Source organism: Micrasema longulum, unplaced genomic scaffold (genome assembly GCF_059751315.1).
Source record: "Micrasema longulum isolate JH-2025_06_02 unplaced genomic scaffold, ASM5975131v1 h1tg001793l, whole genome shotgun sequence".
In the NCBI taxonomy this organism is placed as follows: domain Eukaryota; kingdom Metazoa; phylum Arthropoda; class Insecta; order Trichoptera; family Brachycentridae; genus Micrasema; species Micrasema longulum.
In genome coordinates this window covers 100,329-123,783 of record NW_028278967.1, presented here as the reverse complement: position 1 = coordinate 123,783, position 23,455 = coordinate 100,329, and the positions used below count along the sequence as shown (strand labels likewise).

The 23,455-nt window shown below is 33.2% G+C and overlaps 1 protein-coding gene across 5 annotated transcripts; it reads right to left on the bottom strand.

Annotated features, from left to right (window-relative positions):
• Nucleotides 1-891: 891 nt before the first annotated feature.
• Nucleotides 892-22,384, bottom strand: LOC148273967 (dynein regulatory complex protein 1-like). 5 transcript variants are annotated; one of them, XM_088237808.1, is made up of 16 exons: nt 22,191-22,384; nt 18,489-18,706; nt 16,249-16,484; nt 15,958-16,164; nt 12,017-12,184; nt 10,160-10,372; nt 7,458-7,656; nt 6,252-6,346; nt 6,028-6,153; nt 4,230-4,364; nt 3,714-3,777; nt 3,341-3,386; nt 2,277-2,377; nt 2,007-2,190; nt 1,149-1,309; nt 892-1,072 (listed from the first exon to the last, which is right to left on the bottom strand). In XM_088237808.1, the coding sequence occupies exons 1-16, from the start codon at nt 22,313-22,315 to the stop codon at nt 909-911; spliced, it is 2,442 nt and encodes an 813-aa protein (XP_088093934.1). In that variant the 5' UTR covers nt 22,316-22,384; the 3' UTR covers nt 892-908. The 5 variants fall into 5 exon arrangements, with proteins under 5 accessions (XP_088093934.1, XP_088093935.1, XP_088093936.1 ...); XM_088237809.1 differs by having other exon boundaries at nt 3,714-3,774; XM_088237810.1 differs by lacking the exon at nt 4,230-4,364.
• Between the last annotated feature and the right edge of the window lie 1,071 nt (nt 22,385-23,455).

Sequence of the window (23,455 nt, the reverse complement as noted above, 5' to 3'; positions counted from 1 at the left end):
GTAAAATAGAGAACTTATTTTTCATTCTAAATTTTAAAAAAGTACAATGGGAAAAATATGTAATGAATTAACAATGAGCAACATAATTTTAAAATAAATAGACGGAGAGGTGGGATGTCAGAAAGAATCGATTTGAAGGTAATTCTTTAAATGTCTATAATTGACTTGCTTTATTCATGGTAAGCTTGGTTTTTTATTGGAAGTCCGACAATCGATACAAGCTACTTTTTATCTGGAAATATATATAATTCCATTGGGAAAATTATTTTTGATAAACAACAAAAATGATTAAATACCTAACTAAATTCTCAACAACATTTGAGTGAAGCCGCAGGTAAAAGCTAGTAATTAAAATACAGTGAATTTGGTCTAATATACTGTCACTAGAATACGATGGATGCAACAATGAGCATCCAGGTATACAGGGCCGTCTCAAGGGCGGGGCGGCCGCCCAAACCGTCAGTAGGGTCGCAGTGAGTCACATCTTGCTGTAGGGTGTGATTCTATTAAATGCTGCGAATGCCCAGTTGCATTCCACCGGCAACACTACTGACTAGTCCAACTCATTAGTGTCCACGGCGCGAACCTCGGGCAATGGGATCGCACTCATAACTGTGTGATCACAGCAAATAACGAGAGGATGAAAGGCGAGTTTCTGGTGCCTTTAAACCAGAACCAACATGCTAAGGGAAGGTAACCCCGACAGAAAAATCCACCAGAGAAGGCAACGGGAAACCACTCTGGTCATCTTTTCCCAGGAATCACTATGGCGAGTACATCCAACAAGCAGTTGTCCTGGCCTCGGAGTAGCGCAGGACCAAAGTGCTTTCGCTGTAGAGATCGCCAACTTCGGGGGGACCTGATAAGGCACCTCAAGAAAAAGATCTTTGGAAGGTAAAAATATTTATTCAAGTTGACTTATTTTGTGTTGGTGGTCGTATTTGCTTACTGATTGGTGATAAAAATTGACTTTTTGGTAAATCAGTTGATGGAATATGTCCCCTCAATAAATGCTGCAGATCTGAATTTTGTTTTCTCAGTTGCATAATTTCTTCATTCAATTTCTGTCTCTCTGAAGAAAAAACACAAATACTATTACAATTTAAAATTTGAAATACAAAACATTATTTTAAGGTTTATGTACTCACCTTGTAAAATAGGAAGATATTTATTAAAAGCAAATAGTAAGCCGCCCCACAACTTCTCTTTTTGTGGGGAAAATACTTCTTTATACTTTTGCCAGTACATCACAACATCTTCGGTTTTTAAACTACGTGATATTGCAGTATCCATCTTAGAAAGCATGGGTCTTAAAAAAATACCATCTGTCAACATTTCTACAATAGATTTCATGGGGTTTGATAGACATATTATGTAAACAAATAGAAATAGACATTACGATTGTTTGGCTTGGTAAATATATTTAAATTAAAGTGATAGAGCATTTAGAATAAAATATGAAAATGGAAGGTGCTAAATGACAATAAATCAATAAAGAAAAAACTTGCAAAGGAATCCAAGCTCAAGATCAGCGTCGTAGCTAGGGTCATGAGCGCCCCTGGCAATTTCTACGAAGAGAAAGATAAAAGAACGCTGTGGGTCAAAGTGCACCCCCCTGAAGATTGCACCCCCGGCAGCCACCCTCGCCTGACCAGTCCCTAGCTATGATGCTGCTCTTTAGGAATTGAAAAATAATAAAATATATCATTTCATTTTTGAAAGCAAACAAATTAAATATGAAGAATAAGTTCTATATATCTCAGAGAGATTGTCTTCTTCTTTTTCTTCGATTCTTTTTATTTTTCGCTGTCCAAGCATAGTAAAATTTAAATATGCCATAATATATAGTCACAAATGATTTTTTAAATTACAAAGCAGAATACTATATATTTATGTAAACTGGAAAAAAACAATAGAAATGTTATTTTAACGCTTGTTTTGAAGCTAAAAAATAAAAGTGTAAAAGTGATTCAATTTTCAACTTGTTACATAACAACAAAGAGTACCTTTTTGCAGCTTTATCTGCAGCGACAACACTAGCTACAAATTCTTGTAATGCGTTCAGCACGTGTACTGAGGATACTTTCAGATCATGTCCGTAGATACAGGTTACTGGCATCTTCTTGTGGGAGACACTTAAGCTTACGGAAGAAAAGTCTCCCATGCCCATTAACATTCCTATAGATGCATCTTTGGATAAAAAATTGCAGTAATAAGATCAGTTTTAATTATAATATGTTAAAAATTACATATATATTACTGTAACAAATTTATACCATTCAAAGTGTAGCTGCAATCTTTAAATATTTCTTCAACTTCGTTGACTAAAAGTTGTTCTGATTTGGTTATTTTTAACTCAATTTCGGAAGCTGGCTTTCTATGAGTAAAAAAACATAGTCTTTATTTTCAACACGAATTAATACCAAAAAGAAAAGGGATTATAACACTTGTTGCACCATTAACTTGATTGTTAATTAATTACTCGAGGGAAAAAAAGTTTACTTATTACTAAGACCTGGATGGTTTGTAGCAATGGTTTTTTCCAGTGATGCGTCACAGTAAATTTATTACAAATTTATAAATACGTGTATTTCTCATAATTTTACTGTGCTCATGAAAATACACTATTAAAATAAAGTCTAATTGTAACTATAATTATCTGCAACTTATTATTGTTTTATTTAACATAAAATTTCTCTTAGAATTCAGTCAGCACCTTAACTAAGCAAAGTTTTGGCAAGCAAGGGAATTGCCAGGGTTAATTATGCGGGAAATATTCATGGGAATTTCTAAAATATTTCATTATTAAAAATAATTTTAAGTTCGCAGAAATTTATCCGTCAAATCGTTTTCAACTTAATGTTTTTATGTAAATTGGTAATTGAATGAATGATTTTTTTAATCCTTTTAATTTGGTATAAAAAATGTTTTCTTTCACGCGGTAAAAATTAGGGCATTTAATTGTACGGCGAAGTTTATCAAAAATGTATGAAAAAATAAATAAGAATGCTTTTAATATAAATGAACTGTGATGGTTCTAGGAACATACTTCATCCATGTACCTGCTAAAGGACTGCTTCCCTAATCAAAAACCTCACCGCACACCCTACTACCTACCTATATATTTTATATTGATTTTAGTTTCAAATGCATGTTTTTAAAGAAAATAATGGCAGTGTTTGCAATAAAAAATATTTCTCAGAATTAATTCGAGGGATGTCAGATTTTATAACACAAATATTTAGCTGTAAAAGGTTTGGCTGTCCATTAAAAAAAATCTATTTACACTGATAAATCTAAATATTATAAAAATCCAAATATATTTTTTAATCTTACTTACTCTTTAGATTCAATAACTTTTGCAATCTTGTAATCAGCCTGGTCACCTTTAATATAATAAATTTAATTAACGTCAAGTTATAATAATTTTATAACTGCAGTAATTTATGATGCACATTTAATGATTTATAACAAAAATAAACAACTATTGCAAAATATGCAATATGGAAATTGTTTTAGGACTCCAGACTGACTTAAAAGTTTTGTTTTTGGCCAAGTGATTGTGCGTAACAAAGGGAATAAGGATTGTGGAAATTAAAAACCCATAAATCCACGACGCAATTGAAAAAATGGCAGGTAAATGGAGATATTTTGTCAATGGGAAGTGTGCGATCAAAAATTCCTTGAACAAAAACCAAAATGAAAATGCTTACCGTGTTTCATTTTTGGTGAATCAATTTCATTTTCTTGCACAATTTTAGTGTCTTCATGGTTCTGCTAAAACATTTTGAAATAAAATACTAATTGAATATACAAAAAAAAAATTGCACACATTTGAATAAAAATGTCTTCACTATCAAATTTATTATCAAAATGTATATGCAAAATGTTAAATGTTTTTAAATCCCAATCAAGCGAATATTATCGAGCTCTAACTTCGTCATTTGCCATGTTAAATAATAAGCTTTGACATTGAAACCAGTCCGGAGATTAAATGTATTTAGTGGTTTTACACAAAGAAAATATTCCATTATATTATTTATGTATATATTAAGTATTATTCAAATTTAAAATATTGAAGCATTATTTCTTAAGATATAAATATTCTATACATAGTAATAAATAAAATAAAAAATGTTCTACAATTTTTTCCATTTATTTATACGTAAGCATGGATTGTTTTATAGATTTGTTACTACAGTAAGTACACGTGGCTGTGACTGACTCACCCCATTTTCCGGAATAGGTTTCTTATCTTTTTTTACCTTTTCAATATTTTCTTCATTACAAATAGGACAATATGAGTATTTAGAAAAATATGTGCATAACATATGCATATCTTCTTCTTGCTGAATTTCTAGAGCCTGAAAATAAACATACACATACACAATTCTTCTTTCTTTCTTAACTTTCATTTGCGTAGGAATTTCAAATTTAAATACTGTTTGCTTTAAAATGCCATGTATGTTTTATGTTTTTTCTTTATGTATCCTATGTTTTTATTTTTTTCTCACATACTCATATTTAAAATTATATAAACTCTTATAATAAACAATAAACAACTACAACAGTGTAAGTCACTCTCCAAGCACAAGAGTTAGTCTCTTTTTTGGAGAGTTACAGTGATAACATTTACTAGATGTGTAAAAGTAGATGTGTAGAATTTTAAAAAAACATGTACATTTTATGAAATTTATTGATAAAAAAAATTTAAAAAAATCTTTTTTAATCACTCATTTGTTGTTGCTTAGACATTTTCATGAACTTAATGATGGATAAGTTCAAAATTTGAATAATTTTTTAATACGAGTTCCGTCGCGGTACTAGCACGGTGCAGACAGCACGCAACATAAATAATGTGTATGGGCTAAACACTGCAAGCGAACGCACTTTATGTTTTTTTAAATTTTATTGCTTCCATTGAAGAAATTTCGACATCAACAATTAACCTCGTGGAAGACCGGAGACTAAGTTTGAAGATGAGGGGTTGAAAGCAATAGTGAAACCCAGAACCCATCTCAAATTATGACTGTGCTAACAGTAGCTTTCAAAGTAAGTGACAAAACAATATTAAGTTATCTATATAAAGTCGCCAAAGTAAAGAAGCTTGAGAAGTTATTACATTATGAACTAAATGAACGTCAGCGGAAAACTCGCGTTGATGACTGCATTGCTTTGCTGAGCTGATATAACAACCACAAGCACCCATCGCTGTGGTAGGATAAAGGGGCTCCAGCCCAAAGATGCCCAAAATGAAAGATCACTTAAAAGAAGAGTACGTAATAACGGTCAAGAAACTGCAGACAATGATGGAGTAGCTCGCAGCAAAATGACAAAGCTGGTCAGTCGCTCATCGCCACTGTTGCTTCATGGCAACACCTGGTTGCGCATTTCACTTCAGAGGGTTTCTAAACTGCAAGAGCTGAAGTTGGAGACTCTCTGTTACCGACCATACTCGCTGGACCTCATTCTACCGATTACCATTTTAACACAAAAACATAGCAAAAAAAAATCACACTTTGTTAAAGGCTGTAACAAGCCATTGAAATAAAAAGTGACTTTTAATAAGGTTCCAAACCATCAGAATTTTTAATGATGCATTTTAATTTTATAAGATATCATGTGACAATTATTTTATTTAGTGTTTGTAAAAAGATTTTTAAAAAAATATTTAAAAAATCCAATTCTCCTTTTCCAATCAATACTTACATCGTATTCATTTAAAAAAAAAAAAAATCTATGCAAAATGGGAGTTCCATAGGTAAAGCACCTAATATTATAACATATAAGCATATCAGTAATTATAGTTTTAGGATTAAAAATATAGCATCTTAGTGTTTGAGAGTTTATTACAACATTCATGTAAATAAAGAGCCCTAGCATTTTAGGGTTCTTTATTTAAAATTGTAAATTAAAGATAAATTTTAGAAGATTTTAAATAAATGTATGTATAAGTAAAATAGTGTTGATAAAAACAAAAATATATGTTTACCATATGTTACATAATACTTAATAAAAATGACTCACACTAAACACATTGTCCAATTTGCAAATTAAAACAGGTTCACTTTCATATTTTTTTAGAAGAGGCCATAATCTTTCTTCTATTAGAAATCCTGAAGTGTCGGCCACTAAATTGAGAATATGGGTTACCTAGAACATTTACATTGGTAAAACTATAAATTGTTCATTCTTAATTAGCAATAATTAGCGTAGTATTTTATATAAGTAAATATGTACATATATTTTACCAGTTTGTTTTTAGATTTTTTGTAAAAACTGTCAGAAGAATCCTTTAATGATTCAGAATTTGCACCACTTAATGAAGACCCACAACTAAATGCATCTGAATTGAGAAATAATACAATATAAATAATACGATAGCATAGAGAATTTGTAATAGGTACCTACATACGTCCTATTTATTTTGCCAGCGGAAATTTAAAATGCTCATTCATAAAGTCGTGATCGTAGAACATTTACGGATGTGCGAAAAACGCGACATTGACTTTCTTTTATATTTGATCTCGAAAAGGTTTTATGAAGGCTTTATATTCAAGGTTTTAAAAAAAATCAGATATACATAACTAACTCAAGTATCAAGTGTACATGTTTGGAGTTTGTCTAATAGTCTGTCTATCTCAATGGCGATGTCTTGAGACATGTTTTTGTCCTATAATAAATTGCTGTTTACACGTGGACAATGGTCAAGTCTTGCACGCGGTGGTGGGGGTAATCATTGTTCCGCGGAGGATAATCTGCTCCCAGCCCGCCCGTCTATCTCGGAGGCGATGTCCAGAGACAATGTTTTGTCCTACAGATTGCTATTTACACGTGGACAATGGTCGAGTCTTGGGACAAAACAATATTGTATTGTCCACGTGTAAACAAGATCATTGCAGGAGACTGCTGCGAAACATTGCATAAATTTATATACTATTAAACGTGTTGTCCAGATATTTATTCAAATTTATGTTATGTATATGTAATAATGTACATGTAATATGTAAATGTAAAAAAAAATATTTTTGGTATTCTTGAACAATTTGCGTGCTTCCACTTTCCATTACGTTGTATCCCAGCTCAACACAGGACTCTTGGCCTCATAGAGTTAGGGATATGTTATTATTTTTTTGTAATGTGTATCTTTGTATAAATAAATAAAAATAAAAATATACTTTTGTACTTGTAAAGTTGTGACATAAAGTGTAAAAAAATAAATAAATATTTTTTTCATGTGAAAAGTTGAAGAAAATCACATGTGTCGTTGTTTTACGATCACGACAATATATTTTTTTTAAATCATCAGTATTTTTTTTTTCATTGTGAGTATTGCATTTTAATTATATATTTTTTTATTTGTTGAAAATGTAATGCATTTCTTTAAAAAAAAATCAGTTCCTTAGATTCAAATATTTCGCATAAATTGTGAGTAATCGTACAATATAAAAAATTACCTATATTTTGTATTTTTTCTATAGCCATATTATAAGAAGGCATATCAGTTTGCTTTGGAATTTTTATTTTATTTGGTAGTGACTCTATTCCAAGAATATTTTCATTTATTATTTTATCAGTTTTAATGATGTGTTCAATCAGTTCATTTGCTTTCTCTCTATTCATTCTCCAAAGTTGTTGGTATTTTCTTTCATTGACCTAAAAAAATATGAGGTATTTAATTTTTTAGGTAATGTAGTATCCAGAGCTTATAATATTTGATTTGTAATTTACAAAAAATTATTTAAATTTCATTTATCAACTGAGATACTCGTACATCCACAATAGAGAAAAAAAAATCAGAAAATTCTTCTTTATTTTCGTTTGTGTACATTTATTTATTGAATATACTAGCCTCACTGCTATTTAATCTTTACATGGCAGATATGCCAGAATCCACCTCACGAAAATTTTATTACGCAGATGATTGGGCGATAGCTGTGATCCACAAAAACCTTGACTACTGCGAGATGGTACTTGAACTTATGTCAACTTATTTCCGACAACCGCGACTTAATGGGCCCAAATATCTCTGACTAATACTGGATAGAAGCCTGACTTACAAAGAGCACCTGACCAAGACTGCTGCAAAGCTTGGAACCGGCTGAGGCTCATCACCTACCCAGTTACGGAATACTGTGCACCAGTCTAGCTTAATAGCGCACACACCACCCTTATTGACATATAACTGAACCAAGCAATGCACACGAGCAGCGACACTATCAAGCCAATGCCGACTTTCTGGCTGCTGGTCCTGAACCATATCACACCTCTTCATCTGCGACAAATGAAAACTTTGCTCAGAGAATATGACAAAATCTACAAAAATGCTGAATTATCAATTAATTGGGATATTCCGAATGTAGACATGAGCAGAAAACCATCCAGGAAGCCTTCTGCCATTACAGCTAAGGCAGCTGCGCATGGATGAGTTTGCGCTAAACACCTCATGGCTTAGAGAATGGAGGTCGAGCGTGGAGCCTCACCTACAGTCCATGCCCTACATCAACGAGAAAATACTGGGCTTTGACCTACCCAGGAGAACATGGTGCAGCCTTAGCAGGGTCAGGTATGGCACCGAGAGATGTGCGGACATGATTCACAAATGGGGGGAAATACCCTCACCGGTTTATGAGTTTGATGTCGAAAGGCAAACCACCAACCATATTGTCAAGGATTGTCCAGCAAGACGCTACCTTTGTGATTCAGCAGACTTCCTTACTGCAGTTCCAGAATCTAAATCTAAAACTTTAATTTTTTGTTTGTTTCTCTCATTTTCATGTTTTTTGTTTCCTGCCATATGCTAAGTAAAAAAATAAGCCAATTTTTTACTAGTATATCTAATCTGTGATTTACAGTTACAGCAGTGAGAAGCAACCGACCTCCGTGTTTTTTCAAAATGAAAAAATCTGAGTTTCGTGTTCTGATCATTATTTATGTAAGACAAGGATAACCGAGACCAAAGCCAAGTTAGATAAGTACTATCTAGACTCTGCACCATCGATGAAGATGATTCAAAAGTGGTTTGCTACCTTTCGTTGTGGCAGTATAAGCACCAATGACGATAAACAATCTGGACGCCCAGAAGATGTTAGTACACCAGAAAACGTGAATTTTTTTAATGATAATATGTTGAATGACCCCAAAGTGAAATTTAAGGAGCTAGCTTAGACCACAAAGATCTCGTATGGTAGTGTATTCAATATCGTACATGACATTTTGAGTATGAAGAAGCTCTACGCGCGCTGGGTCCTGCGTTTGTCAACAGTGGACCAAAAACAAATTCATGTTGCGACTTCCCAGCAGAATTTTGCAATGTTTAAGCAAAATCCAACGGAGTTTTTGCGCTGATTCATAGCCATGAATGAAACATGGATACATTTCTACACTCCAGAATCGCATGCGCATGGAGTAATATTCATTGTTTATTTTGAAAAAGGTAAATCCATAGCTGGTGCATATTATTTATCATTATGGGATTGTTTGAAAATTGATTTTGCAGAAAAACCGTTGCATTTGGAGAAAAAAAAATTCTCTATCATCACGACAATGCGCCTGCTCGTAGCGCAAGCAAAATTGTAAGAAATCGAGCATGTACGGGTTCTCAGCCACCGTATTTTCCAGACGTGGCTTTTAGCGACTTCTACCTGATTCCAAACCTGACAAGATGGCTCACCGGTAAGCGATTTTACTCAAATGAGGAACTCATAGCTGAAACTAAGGCCTATTTTAGAGAGCTTCTGAAGGATTACTTTTTGGACTAAAAAAGTTGGAAAATCGTTGGACTCGCTGTGTCGACTTAAAAGGTTTGTATGTTTAAAAATAAAACCGAATTAGGCCAAAAAAATGTTTTCTTGTTTCACTTATTCCAAACATATTTATCCACCTAGTACGTATTTAAGAACATAGGACATTATGAAATTTTTCTCGACTAAGTTCTCCATAGAGTAATACTCTCATTTAGCTATTAAACAGAGCTTTATACCCGTATGCAGAGACAAACCTTAAGGTGAGGAAAGTGCATTCTATTGTCTTCACCTTCGGGTTATTCTCTGCATTTGAAATTAGAATGTACTTTCCTCACCTTAAGTTTTGTCTCTGCATACGGGTATTAGACTATTTTCACCATACATTCAACATAATAAATATGATCAAATCTTACATTAGCAAAATGTTCAGCTTTAACTTGTAAATCCAGCATAACATCATGCAGTCGACATATTTCTTTATTGGCCTTTGCCTCCTCAGCAGCACCATCTTTTTGTGAATTTTTAATCTTCTTTTTTAGAGCGTTCATAATATCCTGCATTTTATTCAGTTTTCTTTTTTGTTGGGATCTCACAAACACATTCTCTTCTTCCCTTCTCTTCAACACCTGTCAAAGTCATGTTTTTTTTCACCAAAATATTAGTAATAAATATTACTAATAAAATAATAATAAAATAAAATATTACGCCCTATTTGCATTCTTATAATTTACCCAAATATTGCATTTTGAGGGCCATTTTCAACGAGTTGTAAATAACTCACTATTGGAAAATGGGAATCGAGTATTAGTAATGTTTTTATTACACTAATTAAACACATTTATATTTTGGATAATTTTCTTCTGTAAAGTATAGCTTATTTAAAATGCTCATTATGAAACCAAATTTAATAGTCTCACTTAATATTTTGGTTTACTTAACTTTATTTAATACATCGGCCTCATGGTGTAATGATCAGCGCGTTTGCCTACCATGCAAGAGGTCTTGGGTTCAATTCCCCACAGGGTTTATATGAAATATTTATTAGGGAGGGTGTTTTCAATAATATAATATTTCATAGTCCATGGACTAGTACCTGTAGCTTAAGGCTGATCATTTTACCTTCATGTTGCAAAAATGATCAAAATATGCTGCAATTGGTGTGCCAATGCAGTGTCCTAGGAACCATTAGGTGCGGAAAGGGAATGATGATGATGATGAATATTTTGGCATCGACTTTTTGAAAATTCCAAAAATATAAATGTTTAGGTACATGTATTTTATTTAATAAATATATATTTGGGTTATTATTATCTATCCAAATATTTATATTTTAAGGCCATTTTCTAAAAGTTATAAATAACTTGTTCTAGAAAAATGGGAATCAAGGTGTGGTGAACTAGATTTCGAACTTCAGACCTTGAACCATGAGTCCTAAACCACAAAACCATAACCCGCTTCATTTACATATATCTGTTGATAGGAAGTAAGTAATACGGGGTCTACATTCAAGGTGCATAAAAGGAATGCGATAGTGTGTTGTGACGCTGCCTTGTCGAGTTTCGATAAACGCTGGTGCATCAATATTCACAAATATAATATAAACATCAATATCGACCCGCCAATTTTTACCAAAACTCAACTACAACACACTACCGCATTCAGTCCATGCACCTTGAACGCTGACCCCGTTTATAGGTATTTTTCTTCCTATAACTATGAGTTGTGAATAAATAAATTTGTGTAAAAATATTAGGTGTACAATATTGCTTCCGCCATTTTTTTTACGAAATTCGAGGCCTTATTGTAAAAAACTGGTTATATATTTATGACTCAAAGTATGCCAAAGTATATCAAAGTGCCATTGATCGAAACAAGTGATAGTCAGAGGGAGCAACATCTGAAGAATACAGCGGGTGGGGTAAAACTTCCTATTTTAATGTTTCCAAGTAAGTCTTGACCACTTTCGCAACATGGGGCCAAGCATTGTCATGCTGCAAAATCACTCTCTCAGTCAGTCTCTTGTAGTGTTGCGGCCATTTGTCTTTCAATACTTGGCTAAAACGCATTAATTGTATTTGATAATGATCGCCTGTGATTTTTTCACTCGGTTTTAACAGATCATAATACACTACACCGAGCTGGTCTCACCGAATACAAAGCATGACCTTAAAGCCGTGAATATTCAGTTTGGCCGTTGAAGTGGAAGCATGGCTGAGAAATTTGATTTTTTGCTCATGATTTATTCAGAAGTGGTACTTATATAATTTTACCTGAAAATTGTAATCAATTTTTTCGCTGTTAATAATACAAGTTGCCTTCAATTGCTGTAATTCTTGTTGGAGTGTTTGAACTTCTGTTTCTAGTTGTATTTTAGAAGCTCGGAACTTTTCTCTATGTTCCAATGTTAGGATATCCATCTTTTGTTCAAAATCAGCAACCTGTATCAATATGTATAATCTTTTTATTCTTTCCGAATTAAGTAGAATTAGATCTCTCACAGTAAGAAAAAAAATCTTTGATAAATAAAAAATATGTTGAAATAGACTCCTGACTTATTTCTGACCGAGAGCTAGTAATATAATCAATGTGAATTTTTGTTTGAATTTTTAACGCCACGATTACGAAAACATCACACCCTCAGCCTCGAACACAAAATGGCTATGGTAACCGACCTGGCACATCCCCACTGGAAACATATAGACAAATCCTCTCTAACAAATCTACCCTTCGCATAGGAACCTTCAATGTACGCACCTTGCGAACCCCTGATGAAGACCTCCACGTCACAGATTACCATTTGGACATTTTAGGTTTAAGTGAAGTGCGCTGGAAAGGGGCAGGTAAAAAGTTGTTGGACGGGTGCACGTGTCTATACTCTGGTCAGGACCAATACCATCGCCAAGGAGTGGCTATATTAATGTCGGAGAAGGTATCTCGCTGCCTTGTGAAGTGGGAACCAATCTCGGAACGGCTGATATGTGCTACTTTCAAGACGCCCGATAGATCCATCACTGTCTTTCAGTTCTATGCTTCTACATAGGATGCAGACGCCTCTGCCAAAGACCATTTTTATGATTTGCTTCACTCTGCATTATCTAGGTTATCCAGACGAGACCATGTAGTTATCATCGGTGACCTTAATGCTAGGGTAGGGGATACCTCCATAGTAGGATCCGCAATCATGGGGAATCATGGTCTCAGTGGTACAAATGAAAATGGTGTGAAACTCATAGAATTGGCTACTTTAAATGAGCTCACCATTGGCAGTACTATATTTCCTCATAAGAACATTCACAAGTATACATGGACCTCGCCAGATGAACGCACGAAATCGCAAATTGACCACCTACTCTACAGCTCAACACAGACAGGGGGAATTTCTTGACGTTAGGGTTTACCGCGAAGTCGATTTATACAGCGACCACAAGTAGCTCGTTGGGAAATTTCACCATAAGCTCCACCACATGGCTAAACAAAATAATAATGCCAAAGCCCATCGATATCGAAAAGCTGAAAATTCCCGCCACCGTACAACGTTTCAACAGTAGTGTTCGAGCAAATCTAGAAAACACAAATGGTGGTCACAACTCTTTACCTCCAACGGACTACATTGAGAGTCAGTGGCAAACTCTCAAGACCTCAATTATGTTGTCCGCAAAGTCTGTTCTAGGAGCTAAGGAGAGTGTGCGTCCGCGGTGGATGTCAAATGATACTTGGAATGAAATTGAAAAGCGAGCAAAACTGGAGTGAGGCGAGGCTGCATCCTTGCACCATTCTTATTCATCATACTGATGGATTTTATCTTATGCAAATCAATACCACCTGATCGAGGTATAGAAGTGAACTCCCCCCTAAAGTTGTGCGACTTGGAGTATGCAGATGATGCAGTCCTTTTTGAAAAGTCTGTTGGTGATTTTCAGGAAATTGTCGACACACTGCAGGAAAACTCAACTCGTCTGGGTCTTAATATTAATACAAAAAAGACTCAGATTATTTGCAACAAATCCTGTTCTGACCCTGATCAGCCTCTTTATAATAATGGACAGAGGATTGAGAAAGTTGACAGCTTCAAATACTTGGGAGTACACATAACTGAGGATGGAAGCATGCACAGCATGAAGAGCTCACAACCCGCCTAGGAATTGCTGAGAGCAACTTTTAACATGATGCCTGCTGTCTGGAACTCTAGTCTATATTCAGTCAAAACGAAATGCTGATTATTCAACTCTTGTATAATGCCAGTTCTCCTGTATGGGTGCGAATTTTGGCACCTTACCAAAGCTCAAAACACCAAACTTCTGAGTTTTGAAAGTAAGTGCTTGAGAAGAATATTAGGTATAAGGTGGTATGATTATATAACTAACATTGAAGTCTGAGAACGGACGCAGCAGTCTCCTATAATGAGCGTCTTGAGGATGCGGCGGTGGACCTGGCTTGGACACGTGCTGCTCATGCCTCAGGAGAACCTAAACCCAAGTTGCCACTTCTTTAAACCTGCGTGATCACGCCGTCCTGGAAGGCCGTCAATGACGATCTTTAGACTTTATTTGGCGGAATTAAGGGGCGCTGGATTGACATGGGAGGAAGCGATAGTGCTGGCTGGCGATAGGGTCTTCTGGAGGCAACTGGTGATGTCCACATCCTCCACTTAGGAGCGGATGTGGAAAAGAAGAAGAGAAGAAGAATTTTTGTTTTGACTGCATGCCAAAGTAATCTCTTTTCTATTTTAAAGTAGCAATAAGTTTTTTATTTATTTATTTGAATAGGTACATGATTAATAAAAGAAAAAAAGGTCCCCCTAAACTGCGAAAACTGGCTTGTCAGCAGGTTTTTTTTTCCTTTACAGAGGATGATTTGTAAAAAGGAGTTACATAAATTTAGAAAACAATGTAGAGATTATTGAAAACTAAATGATGTACAATAATAATAATAATAATACTATTGTATTTGGCTGATTTATATAGGGTAATTTTTGTGAAAAATTACCTCAGGGGCGTTTTATAGTTTTATATGTTAACTTACATTCTAACTAAGCTAAAGGTACATGTTATATTTTCTCATTTAAAATTGAGGGAATGATAAACGAAAGAAATGAGATTTTAGTTTAGATGATTCGCAAGTGTGAAGGCAATTGTTTCCAGGCAGAGGGGCCGGCATCGGCAAAAGCACAATTTCCGAACCTAGTGTTTGAGCAGTGCCAGATTTCGACAAGTTTACCTCTGCCTGAATCAAATGCTGACCTAAGAGTACATTTTCTTTGACATGTTTTTTCCTTAATACATTGGTCCGATAGGTATCATGGAGCCATTTCATGAATGGATTTGAATACTGTCCAGCAAAGCTTGTATTTTATTTTCACTGCGCCAATTTAACCTGTGCAAAGCTCGAAGATGTGAGATGTGAGAATATGTTGTTTTTGCTGCTGTATTGAAAACAGATTGAAGTTTATGCATTACAGTAATCTAGATGCAAAACGAGTTAGTTGAGTCTAGGATTATTTCTCGGTAAGGATTTTATTTGTCGTAGATGGAAGAAACCAGCACTTACCATTTTATGGATCTGAGAATGAAGAGAAAAATCTGAATCTAAATGAACTCCCAGTACTTTAACATTTATACTAGGGGTAAAATCACAATCTGTGAACGAAATTGGGATCAGTCTAAAGGGTATAGTCGCTTAATTTTTTATGAAATTATAATAAAAAATAGCAGGCAAGTAAAGTTGAACATTTTTGAAATATGTATTCATACAAATACATACATATTACAAAAAAATACAAAAATAACGTATCCCAAACTCTATGAGGCCAAGGGCCCTGTGTTGAGTTGGGATACAACATAATGGAAAGTGGAAGCATGTACATAATTAAATAATAGCAAAAATAAAAATTAAGTATTATTACACAAACGTACATATTTATATTTCGAAAGGCATCTGGACAACATGCTCAATAGTATATAAATCTAAGCAATATCTCGCAGCAGTCTCCAGCAATGGTCTCTTCCCTTAGACAAAATCCAGACTTGTACACTCCTCCTGAAAATGGCTTTCGTTTTAGAGAACTTAATATGTTCATCCAGAAGATTGAACACTCTTGGGGCCACAAAAAAGAAATTCCTCTGAGCAAACATGAACTAAGAATGTATACAATAATTTTCCTCAAGTAAAATCGCGACATAAAATGCTATAATAATATTGCAAGCCTTGTTACCTGTTGTATTTTATTATCAATATTGGTAATTTCTTCTTTGTCCCTCTTTTTAAAAAGCGCTTCCCATCTCTTGTTATTGTATTCTATGGTTGAAGCTCTTTCCATCGCTATGGCGTTTTCAATTAACTCCAATTGAGACTTATAAGCATTTCTCATTAGCAAAACTTGATCATCTATACGTTCACTCAGTTCTTTGATATCGTGCAACTGCTCAAAACAATTATTATTATATATATGACTCGGTAGGTATTTAAAATAGACAGACATATTTGAAAATTCATTTTACTTTACCTGTTTTTGTAAATCTGCAAAATATGTTTCATCAACTAGCTTCATTTCTTCCTTTAAATTCAGTATAAGGGAATTTTTCTGCATAATTAAATCATTGCATCGTTCTTTTTGAATGTTTATTTCTTCATTGATAGTGATTGGATCATTTAAGGCTAGAATAGGATTCCAATTTTTTGATATAACTTCAAATTTTTCTTCGGCCAGATTTGCTTCTTCTTCGAGTTTAGTAATTATTTCTGAGAAAAATAAATACTGAAGGATAAAATATTAAAAATTATGTGCGAGATTGGAAAACAAAAAAAACGTTTTATTTAATGAAGCAAGGAATAAAAAAAATAAATACATATATTTTCCTAGGAAACATAAATGTTGTATATTTTTGAGAGTCCACAACAAAAAATACAGAATAAGGGAGATAAGTACATTATTATGTCTAGAACACATTTATTATTTGATCGATAAAATAAAACAAAATGACATATAATATATGACATATATATATATATATATATATATAAAATTACTGAGCAAGTACACAGATAAGATATGAAAATATACCATATTATGTTATTCAATTTATGATCAAACATCATGACAACATACCTACCGTAATATTTTTTACATAAACTTTATTTTATAATAAGGAATTTTGCTGTTTTCTTGCACATGGTGGGAATATTTAAACTTTTTTAGAACGTTTGAAAAAATAATGTTGTTAAACTGACACATATTTTCAACACACATTTTACAGTGCTATTGTGTTTATCCTGCCAATAATTAGTCAATCATATATATACACATGGAATCTTTACAGGATAAATGATAACGTCACATCTGTGTCATCATCATTCGTCATACTTAATCCCAGCTCGGATTATAAAGCACAAATCCTTTAATAATCATAACACTTTTAAAGGACACAATAAAACTATGTTTAGTTTAGTTAAATATGTCGGGTTGTGGTCCTATGGTAGTGTTGCAGACTCCAGATCAGGAGGTCTGAAGCTCGAATCCCACTCTACCACAACCTGTCACCATATTCTAACACAATTACTTATGACTTACAGAATTCAATATTTATCATTCCCCTTTCCACACCTAATGGTGCATAGGGCACTGCATTGGTACACCAATTGCAGCGTATCTTGATCATTTTTGTTACATGAAGGTAAGATGATCAGTCTTACGCTTCAGGTACCAGTCCAGGGACTATAAAATATTCTAGTGTAAAAACACCCTTTTAAATAAATATTTCATGTCATCCATGTCGGGAATCGAACCCGAGACCTCTTGCATGGTAGGCAAACGCGCTGACCATTACACCACGAGGCCGACAATTTACTATTTGGGTGAATCATAAGAACACAAGTATATATATTGTTTACTAATATTTTTTATAAAAGTAATATATTGAATATTTATTTATTTATTTTATTATTTTTACTAAATATTTAATATATTTATTTAAATAAATAAATAAATAAATATATTAAATATTTAGTAAAAATAATAAAAAAAACAAATGAACATATTATTCTGATATCAACACCATTCAAATTTGAATAAAACTATAGGTATATTTTTGAAAATCATAAAAAGTTTATATTTATACCTTAACATACAACAATTGTGTTCTGAAATAAAGTTAGTGCTGCAAATATTAATTTTATAAGCAGCATCTCTTAAGATTATAGAAATGACACATTCACTGTCGATCAAACCCCGAATATTCATGTCAAATAGATGATTCTTTGGTTAGAAGATATCTCGCATCACAAGTTTTGTCGAAAAAAACAAAAAACACCATCTGTATATCACTATTACGGCCTGTACTTACGTGTGGCTCCGAATGTTGGGTATTAAGTAAAAAAAAAATGGGATGTCTCTTCATATTTGAGAGGAAACTACTAAGAAAGATATTTAGAGATGTACAGGAAAACGGAGGTTGGAGGATACGGTTTAACAAAAAAGTCCAGAACGTTGACAATAACCCCAACATGGTGCAATTTATAGCTGCGGTGGGCAGGGCATGTAGAAAGAATGAGAGAAAAGAGAGTGCTTTTCTCTCAGAGAGAGAGAGTTTGGTAGACCCAAACTCTGGTGGCTGGATAAAGTGCAGGGGGATGTGGATGCTATTGGCTTCAGGGTCTGAAGAAGTAGGTACATCCCAGGAAAGAGAGATAGCCAATGATGATGACCTTTTCAAATCAGATCCCTAGATTTAAGCATTAATATCAGACCTCTCTGTTTTTCTGCCTCCGCGAACCTCCTGGCCACCTCCCGAGCATCGCTGGCCACCCTCACATTGGTGACCTTCTCTTCTCCATCAGCCAACAAGTGCTCCAGCAATGCAGCACTCTCCACCGCCTGTCTCTCCACGGGCCCGACCTCATCTTCCTGGCCTACTTCTCCCAATATTCCTTCACTTCCAGCTTGTATGTTATCTGCGCGCGATGCTCTGAAATTATTAAAAAGATAATGCTTTTTTGGAAGAAAAATCGTTTCAATTGACATAAGCTTTTCATTTTTCTTACTTGCTGATTAACAATTAATTTTAATTCCTCTTTAATCACTTTTTACTTTCAGAGTTAAGCTTTTGTTTCTTTATGTAAGGATTAAAATTGCTATATTTTAAGGTTCTTTTGAAAAAGATATCTAAGATTAAATACTTAATAATAGGTACCTATATACCTAAGTATAATATTATGTATTCTATAAATAAATTGAAGGGGAGGTATAGTTATTATTCCTATATTACCTTTCAGCCAATCAAAATCAAACTAGTGTAAGTTAAGTAAATTGCAGATTCTTCAAGCTATTTGATTTGTAACCAGATCGTGCTTGTACCATTGGCATAGCTTGAACATAATACATAAACATGGGTGGAAATACAAAAATGGAATGTGTAAGTATTATATTAGATTAAATTAAACAAAATTTCTTAGTTTTTTTTTAACTGGTTCAAAGTATTTCTAATACCAAATTATCTTTTTTTTATCGATAATTCTATAACTGGTAATATATTATTATTTTATATAGTTTATCTTTTTTAGACTTTCTTAATTTGTTAATTAAAAATATTGTTTGAAATACTCTGTATTATTTATGCTTACATGTATGTATACCGTAAAACGCTGCAACTTTTCCTACCGGCCACAACTTTTCCTGTTTCGTTACGATTACGATATTTCGCATTTGATTGGCTTTTTCTCACTTTTTACCATTTGGTAGTAATTTTTCATTGTCCTGGCAACACCTTTTTTATTTTTCATAACGCCAACTCCATTGTTGCGCTCTCAGTTGAGCGATGAATGTCGGCAGGAGGAGTCGTGAAATTTTGGTCTCCTAAAACTTTTAAAGTTCAAGAAAAACCAAAAGTGTTTTTGAAAAGTAAAACCGTCCCGGGGTAAGAAAATACTGTATATTTTTCGTATTGTTTGATACTTTTATCAAAAGTACACGATTTCATCAAAAAAACTTGCTAGGCAATGTTGTGCAGTGTTTTGAAAACACGATTTGTACTTTTTGCCTGGTTCTAGGGTTATCACTAGTAGTCAACGTGCTTTATCTTAAATTTGATTTTTTCATTTAATTTAATTTTTTTATTAAACGAAATTTGAATTTATTTGACTTTATATAATTTACCCGGATAAAGTTTTTTTCGTTTATTTCTAGTAATACAAATAAACTTTTAATTATGATTTAAATATGACACACTACTTATATAAGTGTTCGAAACATAACTTAATTCAAAGTTTATCTCTATCGATGATCGTTATAATAAGTTTACAAAATATCTCAAATCTATTGATAAAACGATATTTCGAGGACAAATTGAATACTAAAAATTATGGAAATCTTAATTCTATTGCAGTTATGTGAAAAATGGCAAACAATCAACAGCGAAGAAGGCGTAGAGTAGGAGCTCGTAGTTATTCTGATTACTCGAAGGAAATGCTGGAAGTTGCTGTAGATCTCGTTCGAAGAAAAATTATTTCATCATACGAAGCAGAAAAGCAGTTTGGGATCCCACGTCGGACAATTAGCAACAAAGTCAAAAGCGTACATAATAAACCATTTGGTCGACCTACAGAGTTTTCAACTGAGGAAGAAGCTCACATAGCGGACGTGGTGAATATTTCAGCAGAATTTGGTTGTCCTCTTTCTCTTTTAGATTTGCGTATTGTAGTTTACAACTACCTTTTAAAAAGTGGAAAATCTGCTCTTTTTAAAGGAAAAATGCCTGGTGAACGCTGGGCCCGTTTTTTCTTAAAACGACACAATTTTTCACAAAGGGCAACACAAAATATAAAACGAAGCATAATATCCCCTTTCGAACTGAGTGACATTAATGTTGACGTGAAAGATTGTCATGAATTTCAAGAAAACAGCTGGATAATAGCTAAATTCGCTGCGAAAAAGAGCACTAAGCACTTTGTAGGGAAGGTTTTATCAATAAATGAAAAAATTCCCACAGTGAAATTTACACGAAAAGTCAAAAATTCTAAGCGTGATAAGGGATCAGTCTTCATCTACCCTAGTATTGAAGATGTATGTGCTGTACAAGATTTAAAAGATGTTATTGCAGTATTACCTGATCCCCAAATTTCCCGACGAGGACATTTCATATTTCATTTAAATCTTAATAAGTATAACATCCAATAAGTAAAAATGGTATTACTTACCTAACTAATAAATCAGACGAATATTTTCACAATCGTCTTGGTCAATCTGTCGAAATATTTCCCTTATCGTATTTTGAGTAATTATTTTAATAATTTTGTATTTTGTTTGAGATTTTTTGAAAATATTTCTTTTCTTTTGGGTACCTAAAGATGTACCAAAATATTTGATTTTATAGTTTCCGTACCTAAAGTTAGTAATATAATAATGTTCCTATTCACAAATAGGATATTTTGTTATAACATGCTAATTTTATACTTAACGGTATTTTCAGCATATTATTAGCTTGTTTGGTTTTAAGCATATCTAGTTTTTTTAAATATATTCTTAGTGGTTTCTAAAAGTAAAAAGTAACGATGTTGGTTAAACAGTTAGCTATTTTTGTTTTTCGTTTTATTTTTTACGTATGTTTGTTTAGTGTCATAGCTTTTAATATTGTTCCTACTTTGTGTTGCTGAAATTTTAATTACCTGCCTAAAAAGTAACTTTAGGTTTGAGAGAGAAGACTACCTATTATTATAGATATAATAGACTGATATTAATACCTACTGTTACCAACTTTATTTAGATTTACTTCTGATTATTTGTTTAACTTAGGAAAAAATAGAAATAAAAGTGGAAAAAAAAAATCTTTTTTTGGCACAACCCTACACTTACCGACATGTTTGTATGGGAAGTTTGTGGTACCTGCTACAACTTTCCCCATTAGCTGTGAATAAAAATCTATTTCCTTAATGGCAATAATTTGACTGCCGGGGTCAAGCACAGCGACTCTTGCATATGGAAAAAAAATACTATAAAGAGAAACATTATATTTACTGAGGTATTCTTCGAGGCAAAGTTGCGCCTTTTGCACACAACTTTGCCTACGACTTTGAATGCATGTAATTAGGAAAACTTGCAAGATTTAAAAGGATTTGGAACTTATACGGCTAGGCATTAGGTCCGTCTTCCATCTAAAACGCATTAACAGCCATAATAATAAATAGGTTCAGAGATATCTACAAAAAAAGTCAAAATTGCGGCAAAGTTGCAGCGTTTTACGGTATTTAATTGTATTTGTAACTAATATGTAAAAGGTCCCAAGTGCCGTTTATTTCAATAAAATAAAATAAAATAAAACATGTATGATACAGTTAATAAACTTATTTGAGGTAAAGATGTCAGGACCATTATTTTCCAATAAATAATTTTGGCAACCAATCTATGCAAGTAAACACTTAACAACATATGTATCAAGATGATTGTTAGTATGCTACCTTTTTGATGCATTATGTCTTCGTTGAATCCGGAGTTCTCTGGCCGCAATCCTTTCCTGAGGAATTTGAGAAGTAATTTGTGGATCGGTGGATTCCAAAATTTTTTCCTCATCTTCTTCATCCATGTTATATTACAGCGAAATACGAGGGTTTAAAATATCAGCGGTAAAAATTTGATCAATATATCCGGTTGCCATGAAATTTTAAGCAAACTAGTGTTGCAAGGTTACGGCAGCGAGTTGGCGGAATCAATAATTATTTATGATAAAAAAAGATTTTATAGGTGACTGCTTACTAAAAAACTAAGCCTCCAAATATATTTTTATGAATTTCAGTAACTTGGAAGTCAGTACTTGGATTTCAGTAACAGTTCCAGGGAAAGAGAAAAAAAAAGTTTTATGACTCGGAAACATATAACGACCTATTCATTTATAAAAGATAATAATTTACTGTAATTCGCTCTTAGCTGTCTCATTCGTATAACTTTTTCCACAAAAACTTTGTTGACTTTCCATTTTTTTGTTAAAAGACGGTACATATTCATAAACTTACTAGTAATAAAAGCACTATTAAGTAGTTGTTGGTGCTGATGCATAAATAACTTTTTATAAAATACTGTATTTTGTGGACGGTAAGACGCGTCGAACCATATAAGATGCATCCTAAAAAAATCTATTATTTTTTTTTTAAAAAGTGTTCGGGATGATAAGACGCATTGAACCAAAAAACGGATTACAATTTTTGATAGAATTTTTATAGTAAAAAAAGCGGGCCCAAAAAATACGGTATATCATAAAATGAAATCGATTAAAATTTGGCTGATTTCCGGATTTTGAATAACAAACCTAAACTATGTACGGTGAGAGGCGGGTGTATTATTTTATCATTTGACTCGGTATATTTCATATGAATTAAAGTGCCATCGTGTACTGCTAAAAGATACTACAAAACTTATATTTCACTATCACAATTTACTTCTAATCAATTTTAAATATTAAACACGTAACGTATTATTAGTAAAAATAAAAAATGAAATATCATCTAAGTTTTTTAATAGCCTTTTTACCTCTCAACTCGGGTGTTCTGGCCAAATAAAATATCATCAAAATGACGTTTTATTTTATTTTATTTTATAAAGTATTTGGTAACTTAAAGAAAACCAGATACACCGAATACTAAATAATAATGAAATATCTGTTTCGTCTCTAATCGTAAGAATCACAAGAAAAAAAACGTTTTCATTTATATATGTGTCTTGCACAGTT